Below are 25,815 nucleotides of genomic sequence, written 5' to 3' on the forward strand. Positions count from 1 at the left end.
AAGTTGCCCCCTATCAGATGCTCAATATATGTGTGCGTGTCCTACATGTGTGTTCAGTGCACGTCAATGAGCATGGGAGTGTGTGCGTGTTATGACTTCGTGTTGCCGTGCAGGTTGCGTGCACTCTCATGTTTCACAGATCAAATAACAGAACCAGGCAGGACATTTTAATGGCACTGATGTAATGTCCCTGCAGCATATTGACAAGCTGATGATATTACAGTTGCCCTTGCTCATTTAGATAATGCGGGTTTATAGAAATCTATTAAAATAAATGGAGAGCTTCTGAATGGCACTGAGGGGTTTATTGCCTCCTGGGCCGACTGTCGTTCAGGTAAACTGGTATGATTTTTCAACAGCAGAGGGTGGAGCTGTTGCAGTACAGCAACACAAAGACCTGTTCTAACTGCTAAAAACAAACCACAAGCCGCGCACCTTCGCAAGGGAAGAGCCCACTGTTGAGAAATGCTTCTGCTCAGCTCGGTGCTAATGTCTGTGTGGCAGTTTACTGTCCAGGGAGAGGAGGGAAGTAATGAGCTCGCATTTGTCAACGTCTTTCACAACTCATTTGCCAAACATTTCCCTACGATAGATTCATATCCAGTGGACCTCTGTTGCACAAGCGGCGAGAATTGCAAAGGTGATGATGTGCAGTTATGACGGTGTGTTGCAGGTGAATGGCTGAGATGAACGGATGGGATTTGTAGACTCGCTGGATTTATTTATTTTGTGTCAACCCCTGTTGTTTTGCCCACTTATATTATCAGCTATTCGCAATTTTCCGCTCGTAAAATCCCCATCAGCAACTGTGAAGAGGCATTTGACAGAGTGTCTTGCTGGACAAACCAAGATTTATTATATTTCCCCACAATTACGCAGAGATGAGCTGTGCCCTATCAGCATTGTCCTGTGGTTTTTCATTGTGTTTTACAGAATGAGGGAGTGCCACCTAATTTCTCCTGTCTGCAGGCAGACAGTACACAGCACATTGTACAATTGGGTGGTGGCTGTTATTGTAGCACTGGTTGATGGAAGAGATCAATCTTGTTATTTTGACTCCAACAGGCACTAAAATCAATGTTTGTGTTCCCTGTGGTTCATTTTGGATATAAATCAGAGTCCCTCGTTTATGATGGCCGACACATACTGCTTCTGTCTTTAAATGCTAACAAAGCACATCTCCATGTTCTTGACAAGAGCCAGACAGATCCTGGATGCTTAAAGCTGAGACCGCCATCGACATTTAAGACAATTCGCTAACGATACAACAACGTTTTTTTGGATAGGGATCGCTTAAAGAGACACTCAAATGAAAAACACTTTTTCCCATCTTTTATCTGGTTTTAATTGCACATTTATCTCTCATTACTACTAAAAATGTTTAAACAACAAACAATTTTGAGTACTTTTATATCAAAATCCCTCTTTTTCCCTGTGAAATTGAAACTTTTTTTGATGTCTCATGTCAAACTCCAGACCAGAAAACCTCTCCCATCATATTTACCTAATGTGGCCTGAACATCACTTTTGTCTTTTAGCTTCCAGTATTGCTGATTATTATAAATACATGTAAAAAGTTCCTCTGTTAGCCTCACAAGGACTGTGTTACACGTCTCTGAGCTGGGAACAAACCTCCACATTTTTGAGGAGGTCATGTGATCTGATGACACCAAATACGCCGCAAGTGTCCTTTTGGTTTTGTTGGTGCAAAAACGAAAGATTTAAGATTTTACAGATATACAGTGATAGAAATGAGAAATGGGAAGCTTAGCGTCTTTTGCCGTTTCTGCTCTCTAGATTTAGCTCTGATGCTAAATCTCTCTATCTATCTATATGTCTGTCTGTCTGTATGTCTGTCTGTCTGTCTATATTCTCTGCTGCTGGAATGACCCATTTTCCCCCATGGGACCCATTAAAGTTTCATCTGATACAATCTAACCTAACTGTGAAGAAATGGGACACTTTGAGGACCAACGCAGAGAAAGGGGGGGGGGGTGCTGGTGAATGTTAACATGGGCCGCTTGCAGTGAAGTACAGGAGTGTAATGTGGTGTTTTTTAAGGGCCTTCCAGATGGCTCGTCGACAGGAAGGTTCCGGGGAAACCGGCCCCCTAATGAATGGGAGGGAGAATCACCTGAGGGGACAAGAGACATCAAAGAAACCTTTCTCTGCTTCTCTCCTCTCCTTTTCCTCCCACATGCTCACTTTATACTTCATTTTCTCCTCACACCATGTATCTGATCTACCAGCTTAATAGTTCCCTCAAGTAATCTGTGGGCATAGTTGACGCTCTCACCAGCCCTTTTTTTTCCACTCATTTTTACATTTATCTTAATTAATCTCTCCTCTCCTCTCCTCTCCTCTCCTTGTTTCCTCCCAAGAGGACATTCCTCATTTCTACAGTACGATAGCCGGAGGGCAGGTTCAGACAGAGCTGTCTGAGAAGAAGAAGCCCTGACATCCACTGAGGCCAACATGCACATGAAAACACATTAACATCCCTGACCTGTAACAAATACGCAGCCCACGAGAGGCTGTAGGAAGGCAGGCTGGAGAGACATAGACAGACAGCATGGAGCGGAGCATAAACATGCATGGTCCTGTGGTTTATCAGGTTGTTTGTCATGATCACAGAGGCCACTTTCTGCTAGAGTGTGGATGTATATGTGAGGAGGGGGTGCTGTTTAAAAGATTAATGCATCCATGCGTTCACATATAAACATGTGTGCATGTGTGTACTTTTTAGATGAGCGTTGGATGAGAAACTGTGAGCATCTTGTCAGAACCTCAGCAGTGGTTGTGCATGTTTCAGTCCATTTACATAACAGCTAAGCATTTTGAAAACCACTGTGATTAAGAAAATTGAACAGCATCCGCTGTTTGCATTAACTACTGCACCACATGAAAATCTTTGCTGCTTCTGGAAACATTCTTCAGTTGTGTAATTCGCCGTGTTTAACATCAAGTCTGCATTATTTTTTGTCAAAGTTTCATTATCGTGAGGTCACATGCAGGCTGTTAATGGGGAACAACACATCAAGATCAGCTTACTCATCATTGCTGAGTACTTCTCAGCCTGTGGAAACAGTTGTATAATGTCTTCAGTGGCTCTGGAGGAGCTTTGCTAAGTCTATGCCCATGATGTCATGCAGAGTTATCTCAGTTTGGCTTTTAAAGATGATTCATTAAAAACAAAAAGCCTGTGTTAGAATCGGGGGGATGAGTTTGAAAGACCCGGGCGTTTATCAGTCAGGGATGGTCTAACAAAGCAACGCTGTTGGTTGCATTATGTGTTGAAATGTTGATATCTGAAGCTCGATTAGCAGCAGTCCTGCCATAAATACCTACTGTGCAAATGCTGATTTATAGTTCAACACTGGTTTTCCTGCATTGGCCTCACACCACCAGACAGATGCACAGAGCTTTAAGTATATTTCCAACTGTGTTCACTTCTTTAGACGTGTGTTGCATAAAATAAGAAAAGATTCGCATTGAATCACTTTCAGCAACGTGTGCCAGCTTTAGAAACCAGTGGAACACGTAAGCTGACCAATCACAGTTCTTGCGGTCGCATTTGGTTGTCTCCATAGTCAGTTATCCTGACGTATATTTAATTTTTGAGAAAGCGCACATCAGCCCTGATTGTTTTGGTGCCAGTTGCCAAGTTCTGGAGATTTTGGCTGTGGAGACGTCTGCCTTCTCTCTGATGTAATGGAACTAGATGGCACTCGGCTTGTGTTGCAGCAGCGTCTTTTTGCGGAAATCATGACCTGGTTACTCAAGATAATCCACAGACCTTGCTGTGTGTAGTTTCATGTAGGAACTGTTTTCTTTCTACCAAACGACACCTTCCAACCACATCACTGCACAGGGGGAAGTGTGCATCTCCTCCTGGATGAGCGGAGTCACTCATGCTCTAGACAGCATGGGATGCAAATGTTAACGACGTCCTCATTAGCCGTATCAGCTAGCTATGAGCTAATCTCACCGAGCTGGCAGTGTCAGGCTAGGGTTAGGAAAGTGGTGAGAGTGTACTTTATCACCAGAACAGCTCATAGCAAAGCAATCTAGATGGATAAATAGTACGACAAGTGAGAGGAAAAAAATGGGTTTTCAATTTTGGGGTCAGCTGCCCCTTTAAAGCCCTTAATGCACCACCATAAATATTGCTTTAGCTTCGGCTGATCTGATTTTAACCGTCCTTATTTTAATTCTTCTCCCTCAAGTCCCCCAACTTTATGGAAGTGCAGCACTAAATCAATGGAGCACCACTTTAAGCTGATGAATCTTGCAGTGATTATGTAACTTTGGCAAAACTTATACAGACTGGATGCTTGCTGTTATGGATTACACAACTCATGAAAACAAGTTTCATGAGTTCGCACATAGATTTCCAGGAAATGGAAAAACAATGGCGCCTAAGAACAGAAAGAAAAATACTTTTAAAAACCAAAAAACTCAGACGTATGAAGAAAGTCGGCAAAAACGGAGCGTAGAATTTGAGGTTAAACAGCCGCAGCATGCAAACACGCTGATAAGATGCTTTAAAGCAGATTATCTTATACATACATTATCGTCTCTGTGGTTTCCTCTCTTTGCTGCAATTTCTCTCACTCTCCTTCACACTCAAACCCTCTCATTTAATGCATCTGCAGAGTGTGTCTACCTCTGAAAAGAACTCATAGTGTATGATCTCATTGCAGACATTATTCTTTAAGAGTGACCTGCTTGAGCTCGAATTTATTAAATACCAGCAGCGAGCGAAGAGAATCGGCTCTTTAAGTCCAACAGCGGGGCTGAGATGCTGCATTTGTCACGATGAGAGGGTCACGGGGTTGCTTCTCAAAGGCCTCACACATTTGAAGGTTGACCTGTGTTGGCTGTAGTGCAGAGAGGAGCACGCACACACACAGATAACCTGTCACCTGTGTGTGATTTCTGCTGTATTAGTGTGACTGACAAGCAGAAAATAGGGCAGAGGACAGAGAAGAAATTCATTCTTTCTGTTTTTCCGACAGCAAATGCCTGTAGTTCCTGCTCCTCGCTCACCGCTCTCTCTTTTTTTCTCACGCTCTTTTTGCCCTTTCTGGCTTATTTTCGCCAGGATAAACAGCACTTTTTAACAGGTGTTTTCGGAGCGGCATTATATTTTTGTCACAAATAGAACAGATATACACATTCACACGTAGATACACTCAAATTGAATGACACACACAAAAGCCCTGTGGGCAGGAAGCAGCAGCGGGGGGGGGGGTGATTTCGGAGGCTGAACCAGATGCTGCAGAGCTCTGCTTTGGAAATATCTCTGGCCACCGAATACTAAATCATTCTCTTTCTCCACTCTCTTTTTCTCTCCTTTATGACAGCCTGATTATTTATTTCATCTCTCTGTCTTTGACCCTCTCCCACTCTCGTCCCTGCATCTCTGTGTCTATTTCCAGCAGAGAGAATGAAATATGTGATAAGAGGGAAAACACATTTATCAGTTATGTCATCTCAGGAAGTGGAAGAAATCTGCCTTGTTTCTCTGTTGGTAAACAAGCCTGACAGTATGTAGATTTATTAGTTCTGCTATGCAAAGAGGATTTTGGCAAACGCCGCTCCGTGAGGTGGAGCCTGTGCCGGAGCTGCATGAGCAGTTAAGGTTGAAACAAACGCCAGGAAATTGTTATCAGGTGCTTGTCCTGCCAGACACAGAGTTAGAGAGGGAAGTCGCAGCTCCACGCAGAGAAAAACAGGAACTGTCAAATTTCAGGTTCACTCTGAGTTTTGTGTCTGTTGAAGTTGGCTGCCACTGAGATTAAACTGTAAAATTTGGATCACGCACAGAAAATGTGCATGATATTCGGTGAAGTCAGGGCAGGGTGTTTTGGTGAGGTGCCAAATGTCAAGTCACGTATTCAAATGATGTCATTTCCTCTCAAATTGGGTGTACTGGAAAACAGCTTAAGTATCTCACCAACAAGGTTTTCTGTATGGTATCCAGGTAACACAGAAATAAACTGGAATTCAAGTGGAAAACGTCTTCCACGCTCCTTGACCCTGATGGGAATGTCATGAGTTTTGCAGATATTTGGTCATCAACCAAAGTATTGGACACACTGAAAATTTAACCTAGGCTAAACGTCTGGGGACCCGAGGGTGTCTGCACAAAAGTTCAGGGCAGTCCGTTGAGTAACTGTTGAGATATTTCACTCAAAACCACAAATGTCAACCTCATGGTGGCGCGACAGAAAAAGTTTAGTGATTGCGAAATTGCAAAAAAAGTAAAAACACATGCACAGAAAACACATTGGTCGGGAAACACTGACATCTGTATGAAGTCTTGAGATACGTCACTGGATAAAACGTGAGTGAGGCGATCACCAAAGTACTGAAGATTCATCTACATGACACCATGAATGTCTCTCAGGATATCATGGAAATCCATCCAGTAGTTGATGAGGTATTTATTTTGTCTGGAGAACACTAAACATGGATAAAAACACTAAGAAGAAAGTACAGCACTGCTTCCATTAAACTGTTTAGTTTAATGGAAATTTATTTCATGGATTTCGTAATAATTTCTCGTACGATCCAGCCTCCATAAATTTTGGATACGCTCTGCAGGACATCAGTAAAACAGAATGTGATGACTTGCTAATCCTTTTTGACATGCACTCAGTTGAAAACAGTACAAAGATAATATATTTATTGTTGTACCTCATCACCATGGTACTATGATAACTACCGTTCTACACAGTGAGTAATGGAAATATAAATATCACCTATCAAACACACGCTTTTTCAGTAAATACTTTAGAGATAAGCATCATGTGGAAACAAGTACGGTAACACAAAGCAGGAAATTACAGACCCCTGTTTCGACATCCCACCACCAATAAAATCAAACATGATTATTTAGCTGCCGTGTTCCTGCGCTGCAGCCATGCCCTTCCCCACGGGGAGTCAGAAAACCAGGACTGAATCAACTCATTCATTCCCGGTGAGACGCAGCGGTTTGACTGTGAGCCTCTGCTCGTAAATCTCCGTCACAGCAGCCTCCTTTCAGCGGTGAATCTTTCTCTTGTAGCTTAACATCAGGGGTTCACTGCTTCGCCCACGGAGGATCTGCACCTCTATTGTTTCTGTGACATGTTTGGTGATTGTTTTTAAAAGCAACACGTCTCTGCAGTGTCACAGGGGAAGAAATACAGCGCCGTCATGTACAGATGTGTGTCATTATCGTGTCAGTATCATGTATGACATTAGCGTACTGTGTTTTATGTATTTATAATGTGCTGTCAGTTGGTTGATTAACAGTATGTGAGTTGACAGCAAAAATAGTTAACTATTTTTAAAGAGTAGTTATTTATTTGCGCTCTTGCTGAGAGTCAGATGAGAAGCTCAATAGCACAGTCACGTCTGTATGCTAAATATGATGCTAAAACCAAGACTGTGCTACCTTAGCATAGCATAAAAACTGGAAGCAGGGGAAATAGCTAGCAAACATGACAGTTAAGTGGGTTTAGGGGAAGTTATGACCTGGACTATTTCCCGTAAAACTACAAATATTTCCATGTCTGTTAGCATGCAAGCTTAGTCAGTTAGCATAGCTTTGTCTAAGCTCACGTAGCTCTGTCCAAACAAGAAATCCACAATTTGTACCTTTTACCTTTTGTTTTTTTGTGCTCATTAGGCGACTTAGATATAATGTGTTTATCTGTGAGGTTTAGGTGGTGGTAGGTGGATTTTTTTTAGCTTTGGACGAGGCTATTTGCCCCTATTTCCAGTCCTTATGCTAAACTAGCTAATGGTGTTTTGCTTTAAAATCCTTTCTCCTTTACCAAACTTCTCTGATGTATATAATTGTAAACTGCGTGTCCTTTGGTGAATATCCTTGTTGATCCAACAAAGTTCTTGTATCATTAAAATCCTATGTTGTTTCAGAAGGAGTAACTTAGTGGTATTTGTTGTAAGCATGTTGGATCTGCTTCTGACTGTCTTATTATAGTTAAAAATTCAAAGCATCGCATTTGTTCCCCAGTAAAAAGGCAAATTGACCTCTGCAATGTCAGAACTAAATGTGGGCCCTCGTTAGTTTGTGGTCACTTTAACTGGCGTTAGTGTAGTTTGTTACAGGATGCCATGAAAGCAGGAAAGTCAAAGTCATCTGGGAGAAGTGATGTAATTATTTAAAGGTTCCCAGCTTGCGATCACGTGGATACAAGAGTAATGAGAGCCGCTTGTGAACTAACCAGAGAACGTTATTAAACCTCCACCACACCATTAATGTCATGCCATATTTTTCTGAGGATTTATGGACTCATATAATGACATCATAAGGATTTTTCTCTAATTGAAAGGATGATACTCCATCACAGCCGCCATATTTTGCTCTCCAGCTCTCACTCACCCACTTTTCCCAGAGCACCCTTTCCTCAAACATTTTCTAAGTCGGCAGCGGAGGTCCTGTTGGAGAGACGCCCTGTCTCTACTGATTCAGCGTCTGTTAGAGCACAGTCCAGTATTCACTCGTGCCATATACTAACCCTTTCATTAGGCTCGGCTTCATGCAGCCCCGTCAAAGAGCTGACTGTGTGGGGAGCTGAGAGAGACTGAGACTGATACACAGAGATACATTTACAGATACATACTGTAAGTCAAACACTGAAACACCATCCCGCAGAAACACACACACACACACACACACACACACACACACACATATATATGGCCATATTTGTTAATGATCACATTATGATCACCTTCTTGGCTTGAGAGCCAGAGTGAAGTACGTTTACTTGCTTTGTTGCTGAGAGTTAGATGAGAATAGCGATGCCTCTACACTAAATATTGAGCAAGAGCTAAGAGCCTTGTTATTTATCCACAAAATCCATAATTTGTAGTTTTTACACTTTGATTTTGGTCCGAATTAAACAAACCAAATTCAACATGCTAATTAGTGAGTCCTCTGAGCTGTTTGAAGGTGTACTTTGTTACCTTCAGACAGAGGCATGCTCGCTGTTTACCCCTGTTTCCAGTCTTTATGCTAAGCTACGCTAACATACAACATGCTGTAGTCTCATATTTAAATCACTCGTGTGACATTTTGGAAAATAACTCTTACTTCCTTACCGGTAGGCTGTTAGATGAGAAAATGTACCACTGTCACCCCCATCCCATAAATAAAAGGCTACTGTCAGGAGTTGGTTAATGGCTAATCATTAATATCCATTTTGAACAAGGCAAAATTCCCTTTTCATGTAACACTTCAAATCCGTCCTTTATCTATAGTCGTGTATTCTTCGCAGGGGCAGCGGGGAAACTGAAGCACCCAGAGGTTTGAACCCTGAGCTGAAAATAAACCATGAGAGAAACTTTATTTGGAAATGTTGCCTTTGTTGCAATCCTTCAAACATCACATTAAAAAATGCTTCATGATGAATGTAATGGCTTTAAATAGGCAAGGATGTAATTTTAGGTCTCGCGAAAGAGATATTGTATCTGAAGACACGCTGTGGTTAAATAAAACTTAAATAAATAAATAAATAACTAGAGAGCAGTCTAGCAGTGTACTGCATGTACTTTATATACTGCAGGTATAGATAGAATACATGTCCCAGTTTCTTTCCTCTGCACCCACCGAACACACACTCACAATAACACATACGCAGTGTCATTTGTACACTCTTAAGCACACACCCTTGCACTCTTATTCTCCCACATCAGTGACAACATTGTTTTCCAGGAGCTGCAGCGCTGAAGGAATGCTTAGTTTGGCGAAGGCAGTTAAACCCTTTGCCATCCTAAGCAGCCATGTGAAAGAGGCCTGGCATGTTTCTGACACAAATAATGTTGATGTGAGTTGGTGGAGGTCGAGATGTTAAGAATAACTGTCACTCTGATGACAAAGCCCTCTGTCTCTCTCCTTTCTGGTGTCTCCATCAGGATAACAACATGAGGAAACCACCGCTGGCCAGTGAGGATTTACTTTCTCAAGAGATGTAGCATTTTTGCCACATGCATCACCCTGCTTCACCCGGCCTGATGTGGCTGCGTGTTCGACCGTTCCCAGACGTTTCCTGAGACTCTTTCCCCGTGTTTGGTAACAGGCAGGCAGACAGGAAGAGGACATCATGGACTGACTGAGAGAGTCAGAACACATGCGAACAGATGAGTCACGTATGAGTGATAGATGATGTAACAATGTAATGATGTCTAGCAGGCCATGGAGCTTTTGACGCTCACGCATTCACTTTGCCAATGACAAAACAAGTTACAATCTCATGCAGTGGAGGGGCAATGACCTAATTCAGATTGAATGACCTCACAGTGATAAGTACCCGGCCTCCTCACTGGGTGATGGAACATAATCACCAATGGACTCTTATCATCGCAGCTGGAGTGTGTGAGGTTACATGATATTTCTGTGTGTGTGTGTGTGATGGCTGTGTAACTCAGTGAGTTTTGATGCTACACGCAGCGATGTTGCGGCGCGGACTACTATCCTGGGTCTCTCGTGTTGGAGGCGTGCTGGTCCTCCTATGCTGCTCCCTGTCGCTCCTCTACGTGATGACCTGCAGTCCGCCGCATTCTGACGACCCTCCACTGAGTCATGCTCTGCCCCGCCCTGGACCCATCCACCCCAGCTTGGGGGGCACAGGGCCGGGGATTGGAGCAGGAGCAGGTGGGACTGGAGGAGCCCGAGCTGGGCCGGCTCAAAGCGGTGGATCCCCTGGTGTTCAGTCTTATCAGGTGCTACTCCAAGAGCGCGAGGAGCAGCATCGCCTCCACATCTCATCCTTGAAGAAGGAGATAGCTCAACTCAAAGAGGCTTTGCAGGAGCGTAGCCAGCAGCTGAAAGGAGTACAGGAGAGCCTGAAGAGAGCCGCTGGGGGCCCAGCAGACGGACAGGAAGCTGGAGCTGGTTTACAGGGTGGTGGTCTCGGGGAGGCTCAGGGACCAAAGAGCCAGCAGGCAGACCTCCAGGAGTTCCTGCGGAGCCAGCTGTCGAAGGCTGAGGTGACTGCAGGCACCAGGTTGCCCAGTGAGTACGCAGTGGTGCCCTTTGAGAGTTTCACCCTACAGAGAGTGTACCAGCTGGAGATGGGGCTGACACGCCACCCCGAGGAGAAGCCTGTGAGGAAGGACAAGAGGGAGGAGCTGGGAGAGGTGCTGGAGACGGCCCTGCATAGCCTCAACACGCCATCATCCCAGCAAGACAGCAGGAGTGCAGCTGAAAGGTCCCAAACAAGCAAAGTGTACTCACCGTCCGACTTCGTAGAAGGTATGAACACATCAAATTTCTCCAAGAAATTATGTTTATATACTACTTATTTGCAACAGTAGACATGTTCTGAAGGAAATGCAATTTCACCTGGATTATGTTTTCTGTTAACATGATGAGGAAATGTTAATTATTATATCTGGCAGGTCACAAAATGTTGATCTTTAGTGTAATATTCACTGACAACGTGTTTAATATTTCCCACCAAAACATCCAATCACCATCCTTCCCTAAGTTTTACTAAATTGCTTCCTTTGCATAAACCTAACCAAGGTTTATCACAAGATGTGTTTGGATGTTTATGTTGGATTGCGCATAGCTCTGAGAAAAAGTACATTAGCAGCTAACTCACTTTGTGCATCCCTCGTGTAGATAATCATGTAGGGTTTGTCACCGCAGCATAATTGGGAAAACAAATTAGCACCATATAAATGTAATTTCCTGGAGACAGGATTGCATACACTATACTTCACTTTCTTCTTCCAGCCTGGGTTACTTTGATCTTTTATGTTGTGTACATGAATCCCTGGAAGGTCAGAAATGTGCGTATGTGTGTGTACAACCAGGATATCCTCCTAGTGTGTTTTGCACAGCTCTGATCACAACCTCAGGAAATGAACACAGCTGCTCCTCATTCACATGGAGCATCTTTTCGAACGTGCTATTTGTGTGTGTGTGAGTGTGTGAGTGTGTGTGATCTGCTCTGTGAAGGTCACCATCTTCAGTGTGTGAGTGGGTGGAGGTTTTAAAGTGAGTAATAGGGGCACCTGGCTTGGAGGAAATGAGCCATAGGTCGCTGCGTGGAGCGCCCCTGCATGTGTGTGAGCTTTTGTGTGGTCCTGTGTAATCTATGTGTGTGACAGCAATTTTAATCGATGTGCATACGTTCGTGTGTATTTGTGTGTACTCGCATAAACGGCCTCAACAATTCCTCAACAAGACAGCAGGAGAGGGCAGCTGGCTTTTAATGAAACAGCGACTACCTCCTGCTCATATTTTGCTCCTAATGCTCCTTAATGGACTCAGATTGTAAGCACATCTTGAACAAGCGGGGATTTATCCAACCAGCCAGACAAGTGAAAGGCAGTCTAGATTGCCAGACTGACAAAAGCATCTTCAGGGAGCTTTCATGGCTGCATTAGCCAGCAAGTGAGCTGAAACTGCACACAAACAGTGGAGGTATGCAAAGAGAACTCGCCAGACACGGAGTTCTGTCCTTAGAAAGGGACAGAAAAGTGCACTTAGACAGAAAGACAGAGACAGGAAGTGAAGGCATTTAGTCTAAATTGCTCTGCGTATTTACTAAATGAAAGCTTATCACGTCTCTCTGGGAAATGAGGCCTCCCATCACATCACAGGAAACTGGCCAACTTAACGGGAAGGCCTTAATTTCAAGCCGCTATCAGACTGTAAATCTTTGCCCGCAGACATCTTTCTGTTCTTCTTTTTTATTTTTTGACTTGCTCTTCACTTTCCCTTTATTCTGTACTTTCCTCTTGTGAATGTCAGTCAGCTCTTTTTCTGTCATCCAAGCTCTCTTTGAAGACAGTGTCTCTGTTCCAGTGATGTGTTTTCTTCCTCTTTCTCCCCGTTTTTTTTTTTCGCTCATGGTTTCACTTCTCGCTTTCTGTATTCTATTTCCCCTTTTCTTTCTACCCCACAGGCATCAGTGGGTCTATTTGCAAGTAATAATCCCTGTAATAGCAGAGTAATTGAAAAACAAGCGAACAAGCTGACCTAAGGCCTGCAACAAGAAAACCAGTGTGGGTGACCACAATAGCCTCTCTTTCCACGTATGTGTGTTGCGGGTGTGCTCTATGTATATGTACAGTCATGGCTCTTTGCCCAGCAGCAGCAGACTGCGTGGATAATACCGCCTGTGGCCTCATGTGCCCTCCATCTTTCCCCACATATGCGCACAGTATTAGTCTGTCACAAAGGATTGTTGACAAAGAAATAATGAAGAAGCTGATGCTTAAAAATGACGTTCCCTTGAAAAATGTTTATTTTTCAGATCATTTCTAGATTAGATGTTAAAACTAACATGGAAAAACATGATCCTTGGCTTTTAGGAACGCAGAAATCTCAAGGGATTTAAACAAAAGCCGTACCCTGGAGAAAACAGGAAAAACAAAATCACTGCAACAGAAACGACACAGAGGAACAACAGGCTCAAGAACGAAGATCTGACATTAAAACTCGCTGTTTTTACCCTGGGCTACATTTACATTTTGTCCTGTTTTGTTTATTTCCTGCTACAACATGTAAAGTTTCTGCGTTTTTTTAAAAACACTTTTTGCTGAGGGTTAAATGAGAAGATTGGCAGCACTCTCACGCCTGTCTGTTCAGGATGAAGAGGAAATCGGGAGATCATTAGCTTAGCTTAACATGAACACTAAAAGCAGGTGGAAACAGCTAGCCTTATTAATCAAAAGAATGATACACTGAGGCAGAGTATACAGGAAAACAAACGAGATATAAGATGTTAAAACAAGGAGCTTCAGAGGTGCTGGATGCCAAAGACATTCATTGTCCACAGATGATCAACCCTGCTGACTCTGATGATCCCCTGACTTTACCTCTAGCGCCACCAGCAGGTTGACATTGAGCATGTTAACATTAAGTTCAAAGTAGTTTTCATGGAGTCGCTAGCATGGCTGTAAACCCTGAGTCTTGTTTTACCTTAGGACAGAGCCAGACCAGCTGTTTCCACCTGCTCTCAGTCTTTATGCTCATCTCATCTGACTTTGGGCAGAACATCAAATCAGAGTATCCTTTTAAATCGGCTTATATTCTGTATATTACTGTTGTACATAAATACAGCTTCTGACTATCTTGTTTGGTCATCACTCATAAGTTCACCTCTCTGTGTCACCCATCAGGTATCACACGCACGGAGAAGGACAAAGGGACGCTGTACGAGCTGACCTTCAGAGGGGAGTCGAGCAATGAATTCAGGCGTCTGGTCCTCTTCCGTCCTTTTGGTCCGCTCATGAAGGTGAAAAACGAGAGGGTGGACACATTCAATGTCCCGATCAACATCATCGTCCCGCTGTCCAGACGCACTGACAAGTTCAAACAGTTCATGCACAACTTCAGGTGGGACTGAGCGATTAAAGCTCCAGTGAAATGTTTGGGTTGTTTGATCAGCCTCCAGCTGTTAATTGTCACACGAGCAGGGTGACATAAACCGAAGCGCCACCAGTAAATTATTCAAGACGCTTCTTTGTGTCACACGTAACTAATTCAAGAAAATGCGATACTCTTCATTTTCAAACCCAGTTTCAATTCCAGTTTTACATATTAATTGGACAGACAGGGACAAGGAGCGGGAGAGATTAGATGAAAGAGACTTTTTTTTTTGAGGGAACATGTAATTAACATTTTAAAGCTGAGCACGTTGTCTTATCAGTTCATTTATTTTGGTGCTGGTCGGCATAATCAGAATGTAAACAAATCTGAGAGAGATTTAAATGATTCAGACAGGAATATGAATAAAGATGGCCCAACAGATCCCAGCCCAGTTTTTATCAGCCAGAGATGGCCGGGAGATGTCCTTTCGTACATATTTGTGATGCATGGAGCTAATAAGCATGTCGAATATACTACATTATACCACAAATAGATCCAGGCTAATATGTGCATGTGATAAAACCATTGTTGATAAAGACAAAGTCTGAAGGGCAGTCAAACCTCGTCATCTGACAGCCAAACGAGCTGGTTTCAGCTCAGTCCGTCACCGTCAGCTGAGGAAACATCCTCCTTAATGTCTGTGATTTATTGTGCTGCTGCTGCTGCTTATCACAGCTCTTTTTACATGGTAAATCCTGCTTAGTAGCAGTGTTGCAGCCCATTAAAATGCCCCCCTGGGCAGACCAGCAGACCAGCAGTAGTTGATATACAGCATGGCAAGAAGTGTACTTACTTGAAAGACTGGGCGAGTTTGCTGAGCAAACACTTTACCCTCATCCATATTAAAGGTGTGCCAGGAGAAATTGTGTGTGTGTGTGTGTGTGTGTGTGTGTGTGTGTGTGTGTGTGTGTGTGTGTGTGTGTGTGTTTAGGGTGTGATAACGGGAGTTACTGAGTGTTTCTGAAATATCCTTTATTCACTTTTAGCCCGGAAAATAACATCATTTATGATGCACTGTGATATGTTTCCCAAGTGCAGAATATCCAGATAAAATGTGAATTCAGAGAAACACAAAGAAACTGCAAACATTTGCAGACAGGCTCTCTGCAGCAGCTTAGAAAGGAAATGTTGCTCTTACTACACAATGAAATAATTATAGTTTTTTTTTTCTACTTTGTGGTCCAAGTGACAAAATGAAGACTGCGTCATCACATGCCAGCATTTACAGAGAGCCCTGAACACAGCAGCGCCCGTAAATCCAGTAAAAATCGGATTATTCATTATCGTCTGCACGTATTTAGTCATTTTTAAGCATCTTGTTCTCATCAGGCTGTGTTTTATGAGACATTTCCCTCCGTGTGCTTCTGGGGAAAATGTAGACAAATTTGTGTGTGCTGGAAGACGGGTTGAATTATCTTCACCGTGTGTGTGAGACATTTGACGTGTCTCCATCAAAGTGCCTGCAGGCATCTCCCACCTGGTCTCTCCCCCTGCGCTTTAACACAGAGTCAGAATAAAAACTGTTTTCATTATCAGTGAAATTGCTGCTTATTATTATTTTATGAATTAGTTCATCCTTAATCTAAAGTTGTCACGAAACATTTCAGTCTCCCAGGTCTGAAGATGAGGTCTTCTGCTGCATGCCCAGCCCAAAACCAAAAGATCAAGTCTGCAGTGAAAGGCAGTAAATCAGCACACAAGCTGAAACCAGCAAATGCTCAATGAGTGATTTAAGCAATTAAGCTATAAATTATCTGAGTTGTTGTTGGACTAATCTTTTCAGCATTTGAAAGCATAAAACAAGGCCTTCATTTTAAAAAACCCTAATTTGACCACAGAGCTCTTCCTTCCTGTAATCCAACCCCTGCTCAGTTTTAGAGCGCTTTCATGCATCATGTCCCTTCCTCTGTGTGTTTGTGTGTGCGTTCAGGGAAGTCTGCGTGCGTCAGGACGGCCGGGTCCATCTGACGGTGGTGTATTTTGGGAAGGAGCAGATGAGCGAGGTCCGCAGCACTCTGGAGAACACATCCAGGTGGGTCGGAGCAGACAGCACAGCCGAGATCAGATCTTCGAAATCAGAGGCCAGGCGCACAATATGGAGTGCGATTTATGTAATGAAACGAGCGCTGCCGCAGTCGTGCACCCGCTTTCGGGAGCAGACGCTGAAAAAATATTTTTTCCACACATACACGAGAAACCTCTCTTCTTCAGGTTTTGTAATCTGTCTCTCTCACGACACACTCACACGCGCACACACAAAACACGCACACCTCCTGGCTCAGCGTCCTGCCACAGCCAGTCATCTGTCTGATGAATAATGGAGCAGTGCGCCACCCACACTGAGGAGCTGAGAGCTACCAGCCAACACAGATAAATTACAACAGACCTGTGATCATCCCTGACTCACTCGAAACCTCTCGCATGGACCTCGACGGCACCCACACCTCTGGAGATGATCCCCGCCGGCTGATCAGAAGTCAGATCCACTGTGGACCGAGCCCCCGAGGGTGTTGCTATGGTGATGCTTGTCGATTCCCAGCCCCGAAGGTTTTTGTGTGGCCTTGAATCAGTCGGACGCCTAGTATCACACAGCGTCTCTTTGTCCCTCTGTGTCTCTGCCTGCTGCTGTCGCAAAGGGGGAACTGCGAAGATAAAAAAAAAAAAAAAAGCAGCGTTAAACACTTAAACTGAAGTGTCACGTGAAGCGTGAAGAAGGCAAAACCAGGACCCGTGAACGCAGAACACAGCATACAACAAACCCGAAATTATATCGATTTTAGTGTGCAAGAATTCTTCAGGGAGTGAGTGAGGATTGTAAGAGAAACACACTGAATGAGAAACAGTTGGAGCAGAAGTAAGCGGAGGTACAGCCAGTGAAAGGAGCCTGCTGGATGAAGTGCACTGTAATTTTTCTCCCCGAGCTGCAGTTCTGCCTTGAACTCTTTCAGGCTTTTTGTATTCTTCTCACAGCCTAACAATGCATTCATCAGTTTTGTAGCGGCTTATCTGGGTGTGAATCGGCGCCTGTAATCAACTCCGTACTCTCCTTTTCTTTTATCTGGTTTTCAGACTGTAGTTGAAATGAATGGAAATCATCATTGGAAGATAACTACCTGTGCCTCCATTATCGTGGAGGCAAACACACACATGCAGGACGCGCACAGAGATGCAATCGCAAACGGCATAAAGGCTCGCCGAGGAAGATGCATACATGCGTTCACGTGCAATTGAGCTGGAACTGAGGATTGTTTTCTTCAGCGAGTTATTTATTTTAGTCTATAAAGTAATGAAAGCAGCGATGGTCCAGGTGTGTTAAGTTGAGACAGTGGGCGGGGTTTGAACTTCTCTCTCGCCGTTTTTCCCCCACTCTTTACGCAATTTTTCTGTCGTATTTCATTTGTTCGAACAAGCGCAGCACTGTAAAAACCCTCCAGGAGAGACAGCCTGTGAAACTGGGGCTTTTCAAGCGTCACCCGGTCCTTAGGCACAGCGATGTTTTGAGTTAATGCTAACGTTAGAACGCTAACATGCTCACAATGGCAATTATAACATGCTGATGTTTAGCACGTATAATGTTCACCATCTTAGTTTATCAATTTAGCGTGAACCAATTTTGGGTAATTTTATTTGATAAGTGACTTAGAATTAATCAATTATCACAATTGTCTTTTATCGACTAACTAATCTGTCACAGTAATTGACTGATCATGTACCCGTTCATTCCAATACTAACACATGCTTATTTTATTAAAGTAGATAAAATAATCCTGATTGCAAAATTAACCCTAAAAATCAAGCCCAAACTGTAAAAGAAGAGCCATAATGTCCTCATTATGAAGGTCTAAAACTCAGATTGGTGTTCACACAAAGAAACAGTCTCTCCCTCTCTCGCTCTCTCTCTCTCTCTCTCTCACACTCACACACACACACACACACACACACACACACACACACACACACACACACACACCTTCACCACAAACAAGTCAATATCTGTTCCCAGCAGTGATGGCATCATTAGTGGCTGATCTGATTCCACACTGCCCTTCCTACAAATTAAATTCACCTCTAGAAAGTGGTTTGATTTGTGTCTGCTCCTAAACAACCTTTAGCTGTTTGTCCTTTTTCTTGTAAAATCACATGCACTCACACACTCCCTGCTCTTTAGTAGCACCGTGTCCCCGCTCAGATTCCTCTAAAGAAGACATTTATTCAACTATCAGCAGCCAATATGGACAAATTTCCCATGAATCTAACAAGATCTAAATGGTCTCCACCAGCCTTTTAATGCCTACAGATTTATCTTCAGGGATTAAATCAGTGTAAAAAATGCTTTAGTTTTTATTGTCGGTGCTAATTATTTTGGTGCATATATCAAGAGCCAAACCAGTTCTGCTCTAACAGAGGCCAAAACAGGCAGAATTTAGGAGATAGAAAGCAATGCTCCAGAAAATCAGAGCCCAGTCTTCAAGCGTTCTGTCAGACACCAGGGATATCGTTTTAAAATAGATAGAATCAGCTACTGAACTTTCAAGTATAACGCTTACACATCCATACTTCAAAGCCTGAACTCAGGCTCAAACCGTCGGGGGGCATGTACGTTTCTGAGCCTTACATGCTGAAGAATAATGATTCAGAACAACATGAGATAAAGAGAAAGAGATACGAGAAAAGGAGAAGGAGGGAGACTGTGTGTAACGCAGGGAGGACGAGTGATCTGTTGTTCAGAGATACCAGTCGATACATATGAATAAGTACTGCGCTTCAGCCGCAGGGGAGAGGCGATGACTGAGGGGAAAAACAGCGAGAAACGGAAGTTAGAGGAGAGGTGTGATAATAAGATGGAAGAGCAAAGCTCGGTCGGAAAAAAAGACTTTCCGATACCGGGATATCAAAGGAAGAAGCACGTCGAGATGAAAGAGAAGGATCAGAAATTTGGACAGCTGAAGAAACAAAAGATGAGATCATTCTGTCACTGCTTCAGCTGCGACTCTTACCTCGCCTTTCTCTTTCCAATAAGCCTTTCATGTTATTGTGGGTCAACAGCTCTCTGACGAGCCTCTGACAGCTCCGAGAAAGTGCGAGGATAATGTCAACCAGAAAGTGACTGAGAGAAGATTATGAGTGGATGAAATGATCAACAAATCACTGAGGAGTTTCAGGAGCTGTCCAATATTAATTTTAAAGAGAGCTCGTGTCTTTACGGACTGCCAAGACGGGCCCATTCTGTAAATTACTGACTGTTGATAAGTCATGTTCTTGCCTGAGGCCTGTGCCTGAGTGATCACAACAAGTCTCAGTTTTTTATAGCTTGCACTTACCTTTCCATTACATGCACAGACTTTTTGCTTCTGCACAATAGCCCAGAGAGGATGCACCAGACCCTGCTGTGTATACACCAGACAGGTGACAGACAAGCAAGAAAAATCTGTTGTTTGAAAGTTATTGGAGGCAATTAAAAGTCCCAGGTCGAAGAGAGCGAACAGCTGTTTGCCTCATTTGTTTTGTATGTAAGAGCAAGACGCTTTTCAATGAATTGTTGGATTTCAGGTGACACAAGACGGGCCAGTGATGTGAAAGTTTGTACTATTGTGCAAGGCTATAAGAGCAGAATTTGCACTGTAGTGCCAAGGTGATGTAGTGGTGGGACAGGAAGCGAGTGAGCGTCTGTGGAGGAGAAGGTTTTTGTTGAACTTTCTGGGATTTCCTTTTTCTATGTTGCTTGCCTCCACGGTTACTGATTCAAGTGATGCTTGGCGCGGTGTTGCACAAATTGTGGGAGAAAGTGCAGGTTGCTCATTTACTCAGTGTTTGCTAATAAGCAAGCTACACGCTAGCTTGTGAGCGTTGACACTGCGACGAGCGAGAAGTGGCAGGACATGGTTAGCAATATCACAAGTATAACAAGTTTTGCTAATTAGTACAATCATAAATGTTGTTTATTATCCTAGACCTGATAAATGGACTTTGAAGCTGATGTTACACTTGTGCTGCCATTATAGAAAAAGTCAGAGGATCCATCTAGAAGTTGTTGAGATATTTCTGTCTGGACCAACCAACTGACCGACATTTCCACCCTAAGAGCAGTGCTGCTAGCATGGCTAAAAATCCAGACTGCTCCACTGGATACGGCCACGTACGCATACATTCATTAAGCACCATGTTTGCAGTCAGTCCTCAAGCTGTAACCACACACAAGCAAATACGTACAAATGGTTACACAGAGGCACGGATTCACAGAGAAAGAAAAGAGACACGAAGAGAAAATCTGGTCCTCCCCTCCTTGTCCTGAGCAGAACTAACAGGATCAGGCCTGCTGCTGAGACGCAACATGACAGCTCTTTAAGGGCTTCTCTCGCTGACACAGTTTCAACAATTTAGCCTATACTAGGTACCAGCCATCACGCCTACAGTAAACAAATCGACTATTTTTGGCCATAATAAGGGTGCTGATGCCTGAGGGGAAGAGGGAAGAAAAGGAGCACAATATAAAAAGTAATTTAGAAAACGAGGATATTGCAGGGCTTAAGTGGACTTTTCCACTTGACACACAATAATAGTGTCTGTGTTTGTATTTTTGGGCTTGTTTTTCAGAAGCATAGAAAATAGGTTAGTGGACACACACAGTTATTTTCACAGCTAACGCACTCTGGCCGGCACAAACAGCATACACTCACCAGGATGAGTAAGAGTTGTAGATCGACGTTGGCTCAACTACTTTGCCCCTTAAATAACATCAGTAATCAGGAAAGTATCGCCACCATAAAACTACCGATGAATTATTTAGAACTCTTAAAACGCACTGCAAATATGCACAGCTGAATTAGTAAATGATTGCAGGAGATTCACATATCTGTATGCTTTCTATGAAGCTACTGCCAGGAGACAGTTCGCTTATTGTAGCATGGGGACTGCAAACAGGCAGGGAAAACATAGCCTGCGTCTTTTATCCAAAGTTAACATAATACACCTACAAGCACACTTAAAGCTCACAAAAGAAGGTGTTATTCAGCGTCTTGTTTGTTTAATATGCTCAAAAACCGAGATGTAAAGGCAGCATGAGCTGGTAGGCAGATTTTTTACCTTTGGACAGAGCCAAGCTCTTAAGCAGCAGCAGCAGCAGAATGTATCCTCACAGCCTCACGTCCTCTCCATCTGTATGTTAGGTGAAGAATATTGGCTCTCAAGACAGATTTACATCAATTTAGTTTCCCTCCAAAGTGAAATCATTTAGAGGCTGCAGTGAAATGTAAGGCGGTTCGTTGCTGAGGGCCCAATCTCAGACAGTGGCATGCAAATGCTGCATTGAAATATTACAGAAATCGGGAAAGAAATAACTGGACATGTTGGGAACCATGCTTACTCACCACCACACTCATCTCTGTAGCTTAGCTTAGCTTTGCTTGAAGACTGAAAACAGGGGGGAAGAGCTAGCCAGGTTCTGTGCAAAGGTAACAAATGTAAAAACGACCTCAGAGATGCTGGCAGGTGGATTCTTTACCTCTGGACAGAGCGAGCCCAGATGTTTTCCCATTTCTAGCCTTTCTGCTATGCTAACTGGCTGCTAACTATAGGTTCATATTTAGCGTAGAGACATGAGAGCAGCATTGATCTTCTTATCTTACTCTCAGAAAGAGACCTAATCAGCATGTTCCCCAAAAAGACAAATTATTAACAAAATTGGACTGAACAAAACGAAAAAGAAATCAATTTTATCACTTTTTTTTTGTTTATTTGCAAGAAATAAGTAATGCATTGGCCTCTTCACTCGCTGAGACTCCTCTTGAAAGCTGACAAATGAGCTTCCCGCCCCATTAAAGCTGAGACTGAATCAACATGTGAATCTGCTATTGCATTAACATTGTTTGAGACAAACAGAGCCATTGTGCTCTGTCTCTTCCATCTGTGGACAGTTTAGTGCCAGCGAGTGGGTCAGCCTCTCCGGGGACTCTGAGTGGAGTGCGAAACAGATCGACTCTGTTTGGATTCATGAACTGTGGACAGACGTGCAGACTGAACTCTGGCGGCCTGCTGACTGACAGCACATAAACACATGTGGATAGGTACCTCAGGACGTTTTGTAATTGTTCCCGATGTTTTACTTCTTTCTCAACATTGCTGGCCCACTGAAGTTGTTAGTCCTGGCAAACAAATAAGACCCTTTAAGTGGCGTCTTGTTGATGTTTCTGTGGGATTTACAGCCGCTCTGGCCAGGATTAAAAGATTTTATTATGTCTTGTTTGTGGTAGAAGCTGAAAGGATGGACAAAGGCTTTTACACAGCAACAAACATGAATAAATATGCGGATGCACATTATGCACAGATGTCCAGACTCGCGCACACACAGCAGTTAGATGGAAATGTGGGAAGCGTGATTCAAGCGGCCTCTGGCAAAAAACAAAATGACCATGTCTGCTCTGGTGATCCTGGTTTCCTCTCGCAAAGCTGTGTGTGTGTCTGCACCTGTCTACCTGCTTTCTCCCTTTACGTCACCCACCATCACATGAGCGAAGGAGGAGGTCAGATCCTGTTTGTTCTGCCTCAGACAAGCATGTGCGTGTGTGACTTTGTGTATGTGCATGCATGAGAAAAGGATTAGTCACTAACAGTGTGAATTGTTACGGTTAAGCAAAACGCCACAGCTGTGCACATCTGGATCCAGCTGTGCCTCTTTACTCTCGCCGCTTTCTCGGAAAACTTCAGGCTTTCTTGTCCTTTGCAGTTAATATTCGGTCGCAAGTTTGTTTGTGTCATATTCAGAATCTGAGAGAGAGAAGACCAAGAGCTGGGAAATGAAGTCGGTTTGCGAAACGCTGTTCTCATGTGAACTTCTGGAAGAAGATTTGTGTTGTAATCTTTGGGTGGAAAATATTAAAGGCATAAAAGACAAAAAACAGAGGATTACCAAGGAAGGGAAGCAATATTGTACTGTGGGTCCTATTGACCCTCTGGTTCCTCCCGCTGTGCTGCATTTAAGTACCCATTAGATACAGGGCATGGCAGCCTCATCATATTTTTGCCTGGAGTCTTAGAAACCAACCAATACTCCAGTTCTGAGAAAATATTCACCCCATCTGTGCTGCACTGTTTTAGTTTGTGATACAAGTGGAATGTAACTAAGTACATTCACTACATTTCAAGGCGAATATTGTACTAATTTTATTTTAATGACTACTTTTACATTTGGCACCTATACTTTTACTTTTTAAAGATTCACATGTCGGACTTTGAATATTTCTAAACTTTGCTGTTGCTACTTTTACTCAAGTTAAGACCTGAATGCTTTTTCCAGCACAGGCTGGCTCTACGCCCTTTTCCTAAATCTTGAGGTCCTGTCTTGTGAAGAGGCCCCGGGCCAAAGTAGCTTTATTATTTCATTTGATTCTGTGAAATCAAATTACCAAAAACCAGTGAGGGAAAGAAGTATTCAAGTCATTACACAAGTAAAAATAGCAATATTGGTTTCATCATTTCATTTGACATTGTAGTGTAGTTTAATGGTGCAAACTGACGAATAACTAATAACCACAACCTAACAGAGTGAATCTGAGGCCCTGGAGCATCTGTCCACTGTATAAATCATCAATCATCTGTTTTCTTCTGTCTCTCTGTTAGACAGCGATTTTATTTCAGTTAGTCTCTCTCTTTCTCCCTCTCTGTTTTTCAATTCAATTAAGCCATTGGCACGGTGTTTTAATGAAAAACATGTTGCCAAAGCATACGGGCAAGGCAAGTTTATTTGTGTCACATCTTTCTAACACAGGGGCAATTCACTTTACATAAGTCAAAGAAATGAGAAGAAGAACATTGAGAAGAACATTTAAGAGCGCACAATAAAACAATAAAACAGGCAACAGCACAATAAAAAGAAAATGAAACAGATAAGAGGAATGGGAAAAAAGTGTCTTATACTATGTAAAAATAAAGTGAAAATATCTTTATGATTCTGCGTCAAATTATGCTTTGCTTGAAGACAAGCAGTTTTCTGTATCTTCTCTTTGCAGCTCTCCAAGGACAGCTTGACTAATCTCTTTTTGTCTTGAGTGAGTTCTCCCTGCCTGACCTCTGTCTCTGTGTCTCTGCAGGGAAGTTAATTTTAAGAACTACACTCTGCTGCAGCTGGACGAGGAGTTTTCTCGGGGACGGGGTCTGGACGTCGGGGCCCGAGCCTGGAAGGGAGGCAACGTGCTGCTTTTCTTCTGCGACGTGGACATCTACTTCACGGCTGACTTCCTCAACACCTGCCGACTCAACACGCAGCCTGGTGAGAGATGCGCGCACGGTGGCGAGAGTTAACGTCGAGTTGATGTTTTGACATTGTGGATGTCTGTAATGTGAATCCCGTCAAGTTGCCGAGTCGTCTGACGGCGCTGTCTCGCTCCCTCTCAGGTAAAAAGGTGTTCTACCCGGTGCTATTCAGCCAATACAACCCCACTCTGATCTATGGAAGTCCTGAACACATCCCACCTGTGGAGCAACAGCTGGTAACGCACACCAATCAAATCTTTCCCTTTTCTTTTTTTCGAACACTCTGCGAGCCACTTGTGGAAAATATCCCACTCAGTGCTGTGCCGCATTGCTGGGAGGTTTAGAAATATGCCGCTCTCCAGCTGCTGTGTGTACAAATCCACAGAAGCATGCACCTGCTGAAGTGGCTCCCGTGTGTGTTGAGCTGATATGAGACTTTCGGTTCTTTTCTCCGCAGGCGATCAAGAAAGACACGGGGTTCTGGAGGGACTTTGGTTTCGGCATGACCTGCCAGTACAGGTCGGACTTCATAAACATAGGTAAATATTTAAAAAAAGGCAGCATTCACAACACAACGCTCGTCGCAGACGTGCCTATCACGGCATCTTAGCGGTGCGGGAATTTCTAAACAGTTGCTCATGGGGGTTGATTATCTGCGCAGAGGCGTTACATAAGGCAGGGTAAAAATGGGCTTCCTGGATGGTCACCAAAACATGTGCTCTGCTGCGTGAACGGTGCCATAGCTTAATGGATATGAAAAACATCAGAACACAAATGGTTCAATATTACATTACTGTTCTTAACTGGGAGGAGATTTTATTATATTACTCTGCATGAAGCAGCTCTGAGGGGCAGCAGCAGCATATATTAGCATATCTCATAGCCCCTTGTACTCGCCGTCTGTATATTAGGTGAGGGATATTGGCTCTCAAGACAGATTTACATCAATTTAGTTTCTCTCCAAAGTGAAATCAATTAAAGGCTGCAGTGAAATTCAAAGTGGTTTATTGTTTAGGGCCCAGACACACACACACACACGAGCATACAAATGCTCGCACTTAACTACTGAAATGACAAACAAGGCTCCAGTACGGCCAGAAATCTGTTTTAAAAGAATACTTTGACATTTTGGGACATACACTTCTTCACTTTCTTGCCAAGGGTTA

General features: G+C 43.3%; 1 protein-coding gene across 2 annotated transcripts in view; it reads left to right on the forward strand.

Annotated features, from left to right (window-relative positions):
- Positions 1 to 25,815, forward strand: part of csgalnact1a (chondroitin sulfate N-acetylgalactosaminyltransferase 1a) — a 31,533-nt gene that overhangs the window by 1,184 nt on the left and 4,534 nt on the right. For both annotated transcript variants that reach the window (XM_076758407.1, XM_076758408.1), the window contains exons 2-7: positions 9,931 to 11,269; positions 14,152 to 14,368; positions 16,332 to 16,433; positions 24,487 to 24,665; positions 24,791 to 24,885; positions 25,107 to 25,188. In XM_076758407.1, the coding sequence (XP_076614522.1) occupies positions 10,453 to 11,269; positions 14,152 to 14,368; positions 16,332 to 16,433; positions 24,487 to 24,665; positions 24,791 to 24,885; positions 25,107 to 25,188 (1,492 nt within the window). In that variant the 5' untranslated portion in view covers positions 9,931 to 10,452. The remainder of the gene's footprint in view (positions 1 to 9,930; positions 11,270 to 14,151; positions 14,369 to 16,331; positions 16,434 to 24,486; positions 24,666 to 24,790; positions 24,886 to 25,106; positions 25,189 to 25,815) is intronic.

Source organism: Chaetodon auriga, chromosome 19, assembly GCF_051107435.1.
Source record: "Chaetodon auriga isolate fChaAug3 chromosome 19, fChaAug3.hap1, whole genome shotgun sequence".
Lineage (NCBI taxonomy): Eukaryota > Metazoa > Chordata > Actinopteri > Chaetodontiformes > Chaetodontidae > Chaetodon > Chaetodon auriga.